Raw genomic sequence first — 16,007 nt, forward strand, 5'->3', positions numbered from 1 at the left:
TTGGGATTTTACCATAGATAAAGGTTGTGTAGATCAATCCAAACTGACAGACTACAAAGCCTTACCTTCAGAAAATGCTTATAGGATATCTTTTTAGTTTAACTCAATTACCCCAGATGTATCCCAGTGTTAAGCCCAAGAAAATCTATTACCATTTGAGTAAAAAGTAAACTGACATCCTATACAAGTAAAGTTATGGTAACCAAAGTCATTCTGATATGAGGCAATGCTCAAACCTTCACATTTAACAAAAGCTAAGGTAGTTTTGAACTATGTGGCAAAAAGGAGGGCTTGCTCTTTTGCTCTTTTCACTTGTTCAATTAATATTTTTGCCTCATCTGCCTATCCCTTGTTATAGCGCACAGTGTATAACTGTGATAGACTGGTGACCTGTGAAAGGTGTATGCCGTCCTAGCCTGGTGCATCTCTGCAATGATTAAAGGGGCATAGAAAATGGATGGATGGCTGTAAAAGCCAAAAATTGGTTCAGTTTATATTGAATCAAAGCCTGCATCTATGATTTGTGAGCAGAGAGGTTGTGCAAGTTAAAGACTGTGGGTAGTAAAAGGCATTGGTAGAGAACAGTAGATCTTACATTTCAGGTCCAATTGTGTGGAAGGAAACTTTGTTTTCCAAGCCAAGAGTTGAGCCTCTGTGTTGGTAACACGCTGCATTGCAATTTCTTTCCTCAAACAGATCTCACAATCACAGCCTTCAAAATTATTTTTGACTTCATTTTTTTTTTTCTAGAATATCTACCCGTCCTTCATTCTTTCACCCATAAACTCCGTGGAAGGGTGGATTACTATAGGCATCATAGCAAAGATAAAACACAGATGAAACTTTGCATCTTCTGATCAGATATTGATGCAATCTGGAGTTATGAGACATGTGACTTTAGCTAAAGAGTTAGGAAAACTTTAGAAGATGTCTTTTCTGATCTTTTCTGTTTGCACCGTTTCATGCATACTGCCACATAACTTCAAAAAATGCCACATTTCTGTGAAACCAAAGCAGACAGAAAATAAGGGGGTCTTTGGACTGCCTAGATGTTTCAAACCCCTTCCTCTTCTCTCAATCCTCGCGCTTCCCTGCTGCTCTGGCAAGACAGGGAGGAAGATCGATTGGGTCTGACAGAAATAAAAAGAACAGAGCCAGCTGATTGATTCATTAGCTGAGCTGTGAATGACTGGTGATTTGCGCTCTGACCCCAACGAGAGGTTGCAAGGGTGAAGATTTTTAGAGGGTCTGAATAAATGTGTAATGTTTGGAGGTAATTTGTGCATACATTTGTGCGGTTGAGCAATTAAGCAACTGTCATTATTCGTTTGAGTTAGACGTGTGTTCGAGATGGAAATGAGAGGTCAGGAGGGACTCCCATCGAGTGTGAAAGGGGAAAGAGAAGCTGTTTATAGTCTGACTTGGCACAAAGGGAGGGGGTAAATCAATATAGCCCAGCACTTTCATCTAGCTCAATGTGGTTCACATTATCTGAATAAAAAAAGGAGTTAACAAGGACCATGTTCAACAAATATAGAAATACACTGAGAAAACAACAAAATTATGAATTATGAGTGGTTTTCCAAAATAATTGCAAATGAAAAATTGTGGCATGCGTTTATCTGTACTCCTGAGTTAATACTTTAGAACCACCTTTTCCTACAATTGCAGCTTCTTGTCTTTTGAGGCATCTCTCTATCTGCTTTGCACACTGAAGGCACTTTTCCTCATTCTTCTTCACAATGTGCAATGGTTATATCTCAGTTGGTTAGCATGAAGATCATATTTGTACATTTGCTTTCAAGTCTTAGGTTGGATGGGATTTTTTGTAACTTATATGTATATATACATTTCCCTAAATCATTCCATTGTAGCTCTATGGTTGGGCTGTTACTTTGCTGAAAGGTGAACCTCCACTCCAGTCTCAAGTATCTTGCAAATCCTAACAGGCATTCTTTAGAAACTGCTCTGTGCTGATCTATTTTTCTAACAAATCTGGCCAGTTTTCTTGTTTCACTTGACCAAATTTGATCAAGTTCAAGGGGTGGAAATACTGCAACGCAATGGGAATCTTCTTAATCAGTAGTTGATAGACAGTTCTGATTTTATAAAACTAATAGTAATGAATTAATCCCACCTCTATTTGCAACTAAAAACAGGGGGTTATCTCTTTCACACATACGTCTTTAATTTACATCTCAGTCTACTGGACAGGCGGTAGGACTCTCTAGATAAAAAGCAACATCTTTACAATTACTGCACTGCCTTTCTGAAATGCTAGCCTCCAAATGTGATGTTTAGGTGCTTAGACATCCGTTATATATTGTCCTCTAAGCTGTACACATATTTAAACCTTTAAAGTTACAATGTCACTTAGGCTTCACATCAACCCTGGCTGAGGTTAAATAAATGCTCTTCGCAGCGGGCAGCTTCTGAGGAAGGTTGTGGTGGAACCATGGGGATTATGTAAATATCTTCACAAAGGTTGCATGTGATTGGTCCCACTGCCACTGAAATGTGTTGGATTTGCCTGGGGTGAGCTGAGCAGAGGAGTGTGTTTAGGAAGTTCGGGGGAATCTGCTGAACTGTTGATAATGGAACATGGGTCTGGGTTAAACCTGTTGCTATTACTCAGAAAAACCAGAAGAAAAATGATGAAAAATTTTACTGAATAGGACAGAGTTCTTCTTCCCTGAAGGTCTTTTGAAGTGCACATGAAGTGCAGTTGTAAAGTGTTTTTGACACAGAGGATAAGAAGCATGGCGAGTGTATCAGCCTCCTTCTGCGAAAGCCGAACTCAACATGAACAGGGCTGCTTTCACACAGTTCACCGCACAAAGGAAAAATATTGACCATTTGAGCAACTTTTTCTCTCAAACAGAAATTGCTGTTAATTTTCACAGACATTTAAGCACATCATTTCAGCTGATACCAAAGCTCTTTATTTAAAAAAAAAAAAAAAAAAAAGTAACAACCTTCACACACAAGCTGACTCAGGCTCTCCATTTAAAAATGCACAAAAGTTGCTTCTCTTTTCTTAAAAGGAATAAGGCCTGGAGCTAAGCCGGTTTCCTCAAAAATGTTGAGTTATTAACCACCCGGCTATGGTTCAATTCAACAAAAAAAAGACTACCTTTGCTGCATTCTATTTCCCTCATTTCTCTTTTTTTACATTTAACAAGACCAGAAGAGGCTGAAACCAGGTAATTCCCCTCAAGCCTCAGTGTTTTACAGTTGTGTCCATTCTCTCCACACAGATGTAATGGGCCCTTTTTAAATAAAAATATCAAAGATCTCTTTCTGCTCCGTTGGCAGAAATTTGTTACAAGAGTCCGAGGCTCGTAAAGAAACAGTAGGAGGAACTGAGTTTGAAAAGCTGCTGGAAGGAGAAATCTACTCTTTTGAGCTCCACCCTTTGAGTCTGTGTCACACAGCCTAATAGTTGTCATGTGTCCATTCTCGGTAGTGCGGATCCAACATGCAAAACCTTTATCTGCAGACTGGCAGTGGTGCTAAAGAGAGGTCCCTAACATAACTTATGTGCTGTGGTTATGCTTTGAACATTCTCCACTTGTGAGTCTCAACAGTATTCAGTGTCTAGCAAAAGAATCCATACCCCTCAACATTCTGTCATATTACAACCACAAACCCGTGTTATACACTAGCCCATAGTAGAACACGAAAGTCAAGTGGGGGCAAAGGGAAACCTGGCATCCATTCAAAAAAGTGTATTGTGAAAAACATTTAGCACCTTAAATGTGATACCTATTAACACAAACTACGGCAACCAATTTTCTTTAGAAGTTACCAAATTAGTAAATAGATTCTAGTTGTGTGCACTTCAGCTTTAGCATTAAAGCAGAGGTTTGCTAGCAGACATTACTGAACAAGTAGCATCAGGATAGACATTTAAGACACTGCAGAAATGATCAATTTCAACCAGGGCTGGGTTGAGAAACAATTTCGAAAGCACATCGCCTCAACCTACAATCTTGATGATGAAACATGGAACATCATGGCAACATCATGGCGTGGGGAGGCTTGTTTCCAATGGGGCCAGAGAAGCTAGTCAATACATCAAAATGAAAACAGGAAGCAAGTTGAAAACTCCAATACAAATATGATGGAAAAGTTATCTTTTCTTGTATCTGCCAATAAGCAGAGGTAAGCTGCACTCACATTTTTTTTTTCTACAAAATACGCACCACCTTTCAATGGTATTTTTATGCACTGCTGGAATTAGAAGGACCCCAGGAGATTGATTGTTTTATGACTATTGTTAAAGACCAAGACTTGCCGAGGGATGTGAGGTCCGCCTAAAAATATTCCATGAGGGGATCAGTTCTTGGCCTGTGGGTGGAGGTCATGGGGCGTGGGTTTGCCGTGGGTGGAAATCTCAGCAGGTACTAACTCAGTAATAATCTGGACAGTTTGACACATGGTAATCTCAGCTGCGCTTTATGGGCATCCGGTGCAGACAGGGGCTATAAAACATCAACTCTGATGGCCATTAATATTACGCTGAACATTTCACCAGCATTTTGAAAGTCGTTTATATATTTTGGTGAGAACCTCGGAGAAGGCCCTTGCCTATAGTAGCTTCCTTTCATCTGTACTTGTACAGGAACCTTCGATATAAGTTGATTTTTCAACTAAAACCATAAACAGCTAAAGTGTACACTAAGTCGACTAACTTAATTATTTTCCCACACACTAAATTGTAAACACAGATGACGGAATGTAAGTCTAAAAGTGTTTGTTTTCTCTAGCCAATTGTGCGTGGATTATCTACAGCTGCAATGAAAACAAAAGTCACTCTGGTATTATCCAACCTTCTTTTTCATTTATAAATGCTAAAATAGTATATCCATCCCTCTATGCAGTTATCACGTTACATCTTTTTTTAATCCTCCTCACTTGACACCCAGACACACTGCACCCCCAGCAATGCACACACATAAAAACACTCCCCTATCTACGTATCCCGACCAATAAACACACTCCTTCTGTTTAGATGTACCACCCATCTTGCACTCCCTGCAAGCGCAAAATCTCTCCCTGGCTCTCTTTCACTCCCTCCGTCTGTGTCTCTTCCTTTCTGTCTCTGTCGTTCTGCTTGGCCGCCTGCAGACAGCAGCAGTGTGTGTGCGCATGTGTGCGGGCGCGCGCGTGTGTGTGCGTGTGTGAGTGAGACAGAGAGAGAGAGACAGAGACTGTGTGCGTGCATGGTGGGCAGGCTCAGAGACATTCCCCCTCCCAGGCTTGCTCTCGACAGTGGGTGTCAAAGACCTGCCATCCCACAAGGCCCCTCTGTTGAATGCCAGGATAGACTTCCCAAACAAATGTCACACAAATGATTCGTCCATAAAAACTGTATACATACTCTGAAATTTTGAGTGCTTCAAATGGAAATTCTGTTTGGGAAGCCACTCAAGCCACTTTATACGACAAAGAATAGTTTGTAAATTAATACTGATATAGAGTGACAAAGGTGACAAAATCTGGAAACACTGGTCACATTCATTTGACTTCTTTCTCAAACCTACATTTAGTTAAGTAGGATTGATGACACAGTAGCTTGTCACCGTCGTGTGGATGAAATATGCCTGCCTCATAAATGACAAGGTCATATAATTAATGGAAATACATGCACGATATTTAAATATGCTCCAATCAGATGTATTATTGGGAGTAAGATGAACCAGATCATTACCTAAAGCGATCCACTGTGTACTTTTAAGAATCTAAAATGTAATTTGCAACTGCTTTATGACAGCCATGAGGTTTTATGAGATTCTGACAGGATGATTACTCTGAGTAACAATGCCAGTTTCACAGTTTTTATGCATAGATTTAAAAGATAAATGTAAGATATTTACAGTATTTTATCTCACACGGACAAGCAATAAGTCAGGCTACTGCTAAAATAAAATCACATTACAATTACAATTTTAACAATGTTATCTTAAGAATGAATTTATTGGGTTTTTTATTTTAATAGACAAACTATTTTAAAAAAAAAAAACATCATATAAATTAAGATGAGTAATATTACTTTTTTTCAGTTCTGCACCTTTTAAGGAAACACAAGTGTAAAAAGGTAATATAAAGTGATAAGTTTGTTGGGCTATATAAAGTGGTGTGTAACTTGTCACTGCTTAAGAGACCTACTGTCTTTGAAGAAGTGTTACTGTAAAATGAGTGACAGCCTGTGATTTTCACAGTCTGAAATGTCTCCCAGAACACTATTTTTATTTTTTTTCACACTTTTAAGTAAACAAAGAGCAGCTGAGCCTTCTTTCAGCCAGTTACCAGGCAGTGTGTAGCAAAACCATCATGCTACACGACACTGGAGAAAACTGGTCACTCAGTGGGATCTTGTTGAAAGGACTATTTAAAATATTTTTTTTTAAAGTTTAATGCTTAAACTTTACAAAAGAGTACATCATTTTCTTTCTCACTGTCCTACTCTACCATCCTTTCCCAGGTGAACGGACACCCCCGCAGGCCGAATATGGCAGCAGATTATCTGCGTATGAAATTCCAGTGTGGCGATGTCGCCATTTAATTCATGAACCATCGGTAGGTGAGCATGAGCGCTTGTTACATGCCTGCTCGATCTGAAAGGACTGTCAACTCTGCTGCAGATCTCCGGGCCTATGACCCAAATCCGCCCCTCAAACCCAGCCACCATCACCAGCGCGCTTCTCCCACAGCACCCCGCCCCAGCTCCTCAAAATGTCGTCATCCACTCCTCCATTTTCCCCCCAGAACGCTCCATACACCAATCTGAATCTAAGTCAAAGTACATCTGTTCAACATGGCGTCAGTCTATAGCATATGACCCGATGACTGGCTCGAATCCCCTGCCGAGTTCAGTATAAAGGGACACTGACAAGGGTGACAGACTGGCACAGTTGTTGTGTCTCATCTCTTTTTTGTGATTTCCTTAAATCGAACTGTTACAAACAGCATGGACGATAATCAAAAAATATATATATTTTAAGGTACAGTAAGTGATGACACATTTTTAAAACATAGATAGATAGATAGATAGATAGATAGATCAGTTTAAGTGGCTGAATGACTTTGCTTTTATTTTGCAAATTCACTTTCACGCCTCTTTAGCCCAATTCCACTCAGCCCTTGTAATAGCCACCACAGTCACTAATACTTCCCTTTGTTACTCCAACGGAGACCCTAAATACATTTGTTCAGTAATTTGCCTCTGAATGTCATGTAGAGGAGATCCCAGAGAAAAGTTTGACACAGCAGCTTCCCGTGTGAGCCCCGCTGAGGGCCCACACAGCCTGATCCTGCGTCTAAGCATGGAGGCCTTATGGCACAGCGAGCACGCCGGACAAATGGCCCCCACTAACTCTCTTTATTGCAAAGGTTAATTGTTCTTAGCGAGCGGCGAGACGCCTCAAATGATCTATTGGAACTAAATTGTATCTTTTATTTCTTATTGTCGAAGCGACTAAGTTTTACTGAGTATCTTTTAGGTCTGTTTCATAGATAAGTAACAAAATGTATGCCTTTAAAATATTGCTTTAATGAAGTTGCATCCAGTTTCTGTATTTTATATTCTTAATTTAAATGTTAAACGCAATTTTTTTTTTTTTTTTTTTTTTTTTTTTTTTTTTTTTTTTTTTTTTTTTTTTACATCGGAACGATGTCGACGGCCAGGTCAGGGCGGGTATCCCTTGTCAGAGCGAGGGGGGAGAGAGAGGAGAGAAATAAATCATGTGAGGAGGGTTCGATGAGAAATGTGCCAATTGAAAACAGGCACAAGAAAACTCCTGCGGAGGTGTGATCTCACCCACATAAAAACATGAACATGCGCCACAAAGGGCCTGCTTGTGCGTAATCGTGCCACGAAATAAACAGCCTTAAATAGAAGGGGGAAAAAAAGGCATAGAGTGGGGAAATCCTGAGCGGTGACTGTAAGGTCCGTTTGTCTTTGTTTAGACATAAAATGTAGAAAGCCGAGTTTAAAATTCGCATTAAACTACGATCACACACATATTACTTAAGAATAAAACGCATCACTTGAAGTAAGTTGTTTTTTTTTTTTTTTATTCTCAACCTTAAATATGAACATAAGCGCAAAACTCCCCGTAATTCAAGCATTTGTGGCTTTAAATATAAATCAGCGGGGCATTAAGTGGAGCAGTACCAAAGTGTCCTGGGTGTTATTAAGTTCTGGTTAATACATTTTTGTGTTGTACTTTTTTCCTCCTCCCATCACAGGTAATTTACACCGAATGGTAAGCAAACTGCCTCTGCAACCACAGCGGACTGTCATCGAAGCAATTTGTCTCCTCAGCTTTCCAGCAGCTGAAGGTTCAACAAGCCAAGGCCTCATGCATGCAGCTATTCCCCACCGAGGAATACGCTGACCCTAATGGGCACCGCAACAAGCCACGTCGCACTTTGATCAAAGCGAGAACGGCGTGGATTTGTAATCTAATTAAAACCAGTGAAAAAAATAAATAAAAATAAATAAATAACAGTGAGAGAGAGAGAGACGAAAGAGGTAAAAAGTACTATAAAAGATGATTCCTTAATTTGAAAACGAATCAGCTTGACGTCCCATCATTCAGCACAATGCGTAGACAAATTGAAAGAGAAATGGCACATTATAAGCAAAGCACCTATTATTTGGATTTTTTTTTTTTAGATTATCATGTAATTTATTTATTTTTTTCCCTAAGCAACCACGTTTACCGAAACCTCTCCGTGTAATTGTGTCATAATTGCATTACAGACAGTAAACTACATCTGCAGGATGAAAGACCCCAGCTTTCATTATTACATTTAATTCAACTGATTATACACAAGAAACAGCACGGGGAAGGAAAACATTAATTATTTCCTCGCAAGTGTCGCCCTGGGTGCCCCGGCGACCCGGAGGAGAAGCGCTTCGCTCCCCGGTCGGTTCCTCCTGTTTCCCTCGACCTTGTTGTGATCATGATGCACCAGAAACAAGTTCCAGCAGAGGCCCATAAATCATGAGCTCGTATTAAAAATCATAACAACATCCTCAACCTGGTCAGTCGGGTGCAATTTATGGCATAGGTCACGCAGGGAATAGACTGTTATAACGAAATAGTTCAAATACACGAAGCACGGTCCGCAGCAGCGCGAACCGAGATCACTTTCTTTCTGTTATTCCCCATAATGCCCGTCTGTGTCTACCTTTCTAGCTCCCCAAGAATTCACTCATTCGTTCAAGCCATGTGTTTTAAGTCAGCGCTTCCCAACTGGGGTCCGGTGACCCGCAAGGGTCAGAGAGAAGGAGCCAGGGGGTCCCAGGGAAAATAATCGCCAACATTTTGCCCAGAGGAAGTTTGACGGACCAATAAAATACATTTGGGAACGTTCTTTTTCATGGCAAGGCGCTTAAGAAATCAACACTTTTTTTCATGTTTTTTTTTTCTTTCTTTTTTTTTCTTTTTTTAGAAAGGGGTTCCATTGTTTTTTTTCTGTGTATTTTTGTTTGCCAGGTCCGGGTAAATTAAGAAAATGCGAGAGTAAAAATTAGTAACAAGACTTAGGTTCACAAAAGCAGCACGAGAAGTTTTCTTGGGACGTTATGAATAACACCCCTCGTTTAAATACAGCTACAGTAAAGCCATCGCTTAATTCGCAAAACGGTTTCACAATGCACTTCAATCCTGTCTCAAATTGTAAAACACATAAATATGTGAATGGAAGCGCAATTCACTTGCGGTCACACGATAAACTTTTCAGGTGGGCTGTGCAGTCAGATCGAGAAACAAGCAGAATAATAAAAAAAAGAAAAAGAAGTGCTCACTGAACCAGTGGCCCACTGTCCTACTTTCCTACTGGCATCGGAAACTAATGTGCGCCTTGCCTGAAAACCAAGCATCCAGAGTTCAAGCTCCAGGCCCCTTTCTCTCAGCCTTCTTTCTATCATATCTCACAAGTAACATGGGGAGATGCACCAAACGGTACTAAGCAATAGAGAAAGAGAGTAGATTGCTTAAAGAAACGACAGATTGAGTTTCCCATTGATTTTACGCACTGAAAACAGGACTCAGCTAAAACAGATGGTCCCTCTGTCGAAGCAAATTACTGTAAATAACTAATCAATATTGTTTTACTATATATTTACTATATATATATATATATATATATACATACAAGGTCTTTGTAAAACTTCTTACTCATTCTGATTTTCATTCTAAAGTTTGACATTTTGAAAACTTTTCAAGTGTTCGCAGGAACCAAACTTTTTATGCTGTATTTTCACTTTTTTTTTCTTTCCTTTCTTCTCTTTTTTAAGTACACTTAAACTGATACGGAGTCCAGATGTCAAAAGACCACACATGCAAACAAGCCTAAAATACACGCAGCCGACCTGAAGGGAAAGTGGCAGTGGGGGGCGGGCTGGTGGTGGAGAGGCCGCCGCCACTCCCCGATGAGACCTGCTGTGTGTAGCTAATTTCCCTTGAAGTGAAGAAAAAAAGCTAGCAAATTGCTATCTGATCTTTACAAAAAATATAAAGACAGTCTATCTATAATGTATAATTGGAAGGCGTGAGCATTAATTGGAGCATAACCATTGCATATTGAATGAAGCCTGCCTTCACAGGTGCGCAAACTCCTCAAAAACAGTTACTCTGAAAAAAAATATATATATAGTTTAGTTTTAATTTTTGAATTGAAACCAATAAAAATTGAGAATGTGCGTCAAGATGAGCTTTCGGGGTCCTACTAGTTTGGAGTGGTGAAAAAAAAAAACGCTCAGAGGCGACGCACCACAACACCAACAGAACAGAAAAAAAAAAAAAATCTTACCTTCAACGGCGGAGACCACGGACACCAAGAGGCTGCATAAGAGCAGAAAGTAATCCATTGTCATAAAGTGCTCAACTTGGACATGAACACAGAGCCGCGGCTGAGAAGACTGTGGAGGTACAAAACAATCCCGGGGTGACCCAACGCTCCACGCACCCCCAGTTCCGTCCTAGTCCCAGTTGCTGCGTAGAGGCTCCAGGCTCAGAGTTATCCTCATTCAACAAAACACTCAGAGGTGAGAGTTCGCAGAGAATAGCGCTGACCTCGGAATAAAATGTGTAAAAACAGAAGCCCTTCTCGCTTTTTGTGTTATTTTCACTGATCCCCAAAGCGCCCTATTAAACCAGAGAGCACGCAGGCAGCGGGTGCAAGTCTCCCAGTCCCTTTCCTGCGCACTGAGTAAACAGACGGAGAGCAGGTAGTCCAGTTCGCGGTCACCATCCAGACAGCATTCCCGTTCGGAGATTCTGCTACAAAACAACAACCTGCTCCGGGAGATTCCACAATACTTTTTTTTTCTTTTCTTTTCTTTTCTGCTGGTCAGAACAGAGGTATCAGAGCCATGTCGAGTGGTCCCATAAGAGCATGTGGGTGCTCACGTGCGTCCGCAACCCAGTGGTATTCCCGTAAAGAAAACAGCCGCGCAGTTCACAGATATTTATTCCCTGAGCGAATCTTTCTTCTTCTGGCTGCTCCGTTAAGCCGTCTGTCTCGCTCGGATCGTGCACAGGAATGAAGCTCCAGAGAGAGGAGGAATAAGGAGTGTGAGGAGATACAGGGAGAGAGAGAGAGAGAGAGAGAGAGAGAGGGAGAGAGGAGGGGTTACAGTGTGAGCAGCTGCGCTCAAAAAATGCCAACCTATAAAATCACTTAGTTTCAGTCTTAAAGTAAAAAGTCTTTTAGTTTAAAAATCAAAATCTATGCATATTCACTAATTTTGTTTGACTGTTTTTATCATATCTCTCACACATTTCCCACAGCACAGAAATCAATCCCCTTCTCTCTTTTTCCAAATATTTATGGTATTATTATTTTTTTAAATATATATGCAAATGCTTTTTTTTATCATTTGATTTTGCAAATTTTGCCAACCACAAGGTAAATTTGCTCTTTTTATTTTATTTTTTTTCTTCATCTATTTGTACCGGGCCACTTTGGCTGTTTCTCCTCTAAAGCAATGGACACACAGCGCCCTCCTGCGGATGCCTTTCATTTTAATAAAGAGGAGCTTTCGGCTTATTTCCTTCAGCTACAGCACTTTTATTCTCAGTTTCCAAGATCATCGAGATTGACTGGATGTAACTGAAACCGTCAGTCGAAATCCGCTTATAATTTTAAGTCATAATCAAGTTCCTATAAAGGTTTGCCTTTGGTCTAAAATAGCGTATATCAGCGTCTATCTTTACTGTATGCAATCTGGTTAGACATTCACCTCAATCGTTGGAGATAAATGTTTATTTTTCCCCGTCATTGAGTGACTTGAAGAAAGAGGAGGGGGGGGGGATATCACGACTCACCACCAGACTCTTTTAACAACCTCTCCCCTTTGAATTGTAGTTCCTTTGGCTTTAAACACTTGTAGTGTTATCGAGTCAGAAACAGCAGTAACCAAAGTAAAAAACAAAACAAAACAAAAAAACATCTTCAATCGTGCACACTCCTTTCGATGCCTTTTGTTGCGACGTTGCTTGATTTGGTTTCCAGCAAATTCAAAGCAGTGGTTACAGAAGTACTCGTTCAAATGATTAGTGGATTTTTCCCAAATGTTATATTAAAATCAACGCCTTTCCAGTTTCTCTGATCTTTTAGTTTAGTTTAATTAACTTTAACCCCATATTACTATATAAAAAGAAAGCATGCAGGTCAAAAGGTCGGACTTCATTACTGAGTTGCCTTGCAGGTTTGTCTATAAATCATGAATGCTTAAGCGTTCACTCCTTTCGAAAGTACAACTTCATCTACAGTTGTAAAACATTTATAGTTAAGGACGATTGCACAGGTTTATTATGTTTTGCGAGTACAACTGAACGGTGGACGTTATGCTTTGAAAAACGTGACGATGTTAAGAAGATACAGGCTACAGTTAGAGGATATAAAATTAAGTTATTGTGAGAAATAGAGTTGTCAAGTAGACAGACGTAACCATATCTGTTGTATCTCACTGTTGTGTTGTTTGGGCTTACTGATATAGAAAAAACACGTATTTCCCTCACCTTCTAAATGTAATGTAAAGTTGTTGATTTTAAAGAAAATATATATTTTTTTTCAATTTTAAAGATTTTTTTTATTTATTTATTTTTTCAATGAAAGTGTCATTTATTTCTAAGTAGTGGGGTCGTATTAGGGGCATCTTTGTTGCTCCTAATATGTGTTGTTTTCTCATTAGCAGAACATTTGTAGAATCTGGTGTATAGCTGTGTCACCAGTCTGCCTGAAAGGGAAATCATCCAGTCTGGCAAAGTGACGTGGGTAAGAGGAGATGCGGCGACTTCAGAAAAGTTTTTTTTTTATTTGTTGCCAAAACCTCTAAAGCCCAGACTCCCCTGCCAGATTGCTATTAAAGGTTGACCAGGCATGCTCTAAGTCATGGCAGCCACCTTCTTAACTTCAGTGTACTTCCTGTTTTACATAAAGGGAAAGAAGAGCAGCTCTGTGGTAGAAAGCACAACCTTTGTTTTATTTCTCAACTTTTGTTTTTTCATATTACACAAAACAGTGTAAATGAAGGTGTCAGCTCTTTTTTCATAAATGTGAAAAATAGATATATTTAACTATAAATACAAGCTTGGTAAAAGCCAATAAGCTAAGAAAGTTGTTTTTTTCTTCTTTTTTTCCCCAGAACCTAGAAGGTCAACATAATTTTATCAAACTGTTGTTTTTAAAGAAATGGTGTGGTTTTGCTAAACTTAATCTAAGTTATGTATCTACATGTTACATAATATATTACTTACTTTTCCTACTAAGAGTCCTCCTACCAAAGGTAACAGGAAAACTGTACCGCAGGCCTGTTTTTGTGTAATGACTGAATTTTACAGCTCTGCGCCATCTGTGTGCTCCGTACACACAGATGGCTTATTTTTGGGAATATTGCATTGACGTTTTCTGCCTGGACACCCACCCCAGACATTACCCTTTTCCAAACCATGCTTTTATTTTGAAGATTTACCTTACCTTTACTCTGTAATTCAGCCCCCATGAGGAAACGGGATATTTTAGCCGCCTATGGACGCAACCTCTGTGAAACCAAAATGTGGACATTGATTTTGTCCCAGTGAAGCGTTTGATCTGGTTTGAAGTCCGTAATTTGTTTCAAATGCGGGTAAAACAAATGCATATAAACACATACTGCGCACAGACACAAGGAAATGGTCCGCTAAGTGCTCCTGAGAGCGTCTCAGCAGCACCTGGCACACATTAGAAACCCAATAAGCAAAGTGGCAGACATTTTACTGCCATATGGAAATTTCTCAAGCTTGCACCTACTGAGCTCTCGCCAGACCCTTGCTAACCTCATCCATCCTTCCTCCCACTCATCTTGTGCCAGGATATCAGTGTCTCTACTTTCTCTCACACAAAAACACAGGACCTTGTCTGACGCACACTGAATTTCCCTTTCAATTCCTCCCCCTCGAATCACATGCCTGGATGCATGGACAAACACACACATGGGATCGGCCTATTCAATGTATATAAAACTCCTCCAGACTTCACCACACCAACACACACATACTGTGGCAATCGTGTCTGCGTCTGCTCTAATAGCAGCACTAATGTGATGTGAGTGTGAGAGGATCGCTTTACGGTGGCAATATTAACCGAACAGCAAGNTATATATATATATATATATATATACATACAAGGTCTTTGTAAAACTTCTTACTCATTCTGATTTTCATTCTAAAGTTTGACATTTTGAAAACTTTTCAAGTGTTCGCAGGAACCAAACTTTTTATGCTGTATTTTCACTTTTTTTTTCTTTCCTTTCTTCTCTTTTTTAAGTACACTTAAACTGATACGGAGTCCAGATGTCAAAAGACCACACATGCAAACAAGCCTAAAATACACGCAGCCGACCTGAAGGGAAAGTGGCAGTGGGGGGCGGGCTGGTGGTGGAGAGGCCGCCGCCACTCCCCGATGAGACCTGCTGTGTGTAGCTAATTTCCCTTGAAGTGAAGAAAAAAAGCTAGCAAATTGCTATCTGATCTTTACAAAAAATATAAAGACAGTCTATCTATAATGTATAATTGGAAGGCGTGAGCATTAATTGGAGCATAACCATTGCATATTGAATGAAGCCTGCCTTCACAGGTGCGCAAACTCCTCAAAAACAGTTACTCTGAAAAAAAATATATATATAGTTTAGTTTTAATTTTTGAATTGAAACCAATAAAAATTGAGAATGTGCGTCAAGATGAGCTTTCGGGGTCCTACTAGTTTGGAGTGGTGAAAAAAAAAAACGCTCAGAGGCGACGCACCACAACACCAACAGAACAGAAAAAAAAAAAAAATCTTACCTTCAACGGCGGAGACCACGGACACCAAGAGGCTGCATAAGAGCAGAAAGTAATCCATTGTCATAAAGTGCTCAACTTGGACATGAACACAGAGCCGCGGCTGAGAAGACTGTGGAGGTACAAAACAATCCCGGGGTGACCCAACGCTCCACGCACCCCCAGTTCCGTCCTAGTCCCAGTTGCTGCGTAGAGGCTCCAGGCTCAGAGTTATCCTCATTCAACAAAACACTCAGAGGTGAGAGTTCGCAGAGAATAGCGCTGACCTCGGAATAAAATGTGTAAAAACAGAAGCCCTTCTCGCTTTTTGTGTTATTTTCACTGATCCCCAAAGCGCCCTATTAAACCAGAGAGCACGCAGGCAGCGGGTGCAAGTCTCCCAGTCCCTTTCCTGCGCACTGAGTAAACAGACGGAGAGCAGGTAGTCCAGTTCGCGGTCACCATCCAGACAGCATTCCCGTTCGGAGATTCTGCTACAAAACAACAACCTGCTCCGGGAGATTCCACAATACTTTTTTTTTCTTTTCTTTTCTTTTCTGCTGGTCAGAACAGAGGTATCAGAGCCATGTCGAGTGGTCCCATAAGAGCATGTGGGTGCTCACGTGCGTCCGCAACCCAGTGGTATTCCCGTAAAGAAAACAGCCGCGCAGTTCACAGATATTTATTCCC

General features: G+C 40.3%; 1 protein-coding gene across 9 annotated transcripts in view; it reads right to left on the reverse strand.

The window, feature by feature from the left end:
- Positions 1–11,593, reverse strand: part of LOC106951668 (ephrin type-B receptor 3-like) — a 72,056-nt gene extending 60,463 nt beyond the window's left edge. For 5 of the 9 annotated variants that reach the window (XM_015039984.1, XM_015039681.1, XM_015039441.1 and 2 more), the window contains exon 1: positions 10,828–11,592. In XM_015039984.1, coding sequence (XP_014895470.1) covers positions 10,828–10,891 — 64 coding nt within the window. In that variant the 5' untranslated portion in view covers positions 10,892–11,592. Of the gene's footprint in view, positions 1–10,827 lie in introns of all 9 variants that reach the window. The other 4 variants (XM_015039821.1, XM_015039755.1, XM_015039514.1 and 1 more) reach the window with 2 other exon arrangements.
- Positions 11,594–16,007: the final 4,414 nt, after the last annotated feature.

The sequence above is a fragment of the Poecilia latipinna genome, unplaced genomic scaffold, assembly GCF_001443285.1.
Source record: "Poecilia latipinna isolate Pla-1442-1.1 unplaced genomic scaffold, P_latipinna-1.0 Scaffold2, whole genome shotgun sequence".
NCBI lineage: Eukaryota > Metazoa > Chordata > Actinopteri > Cyprinodontiformes > Poeciliidae > Poecilia > Poecilia latipinna.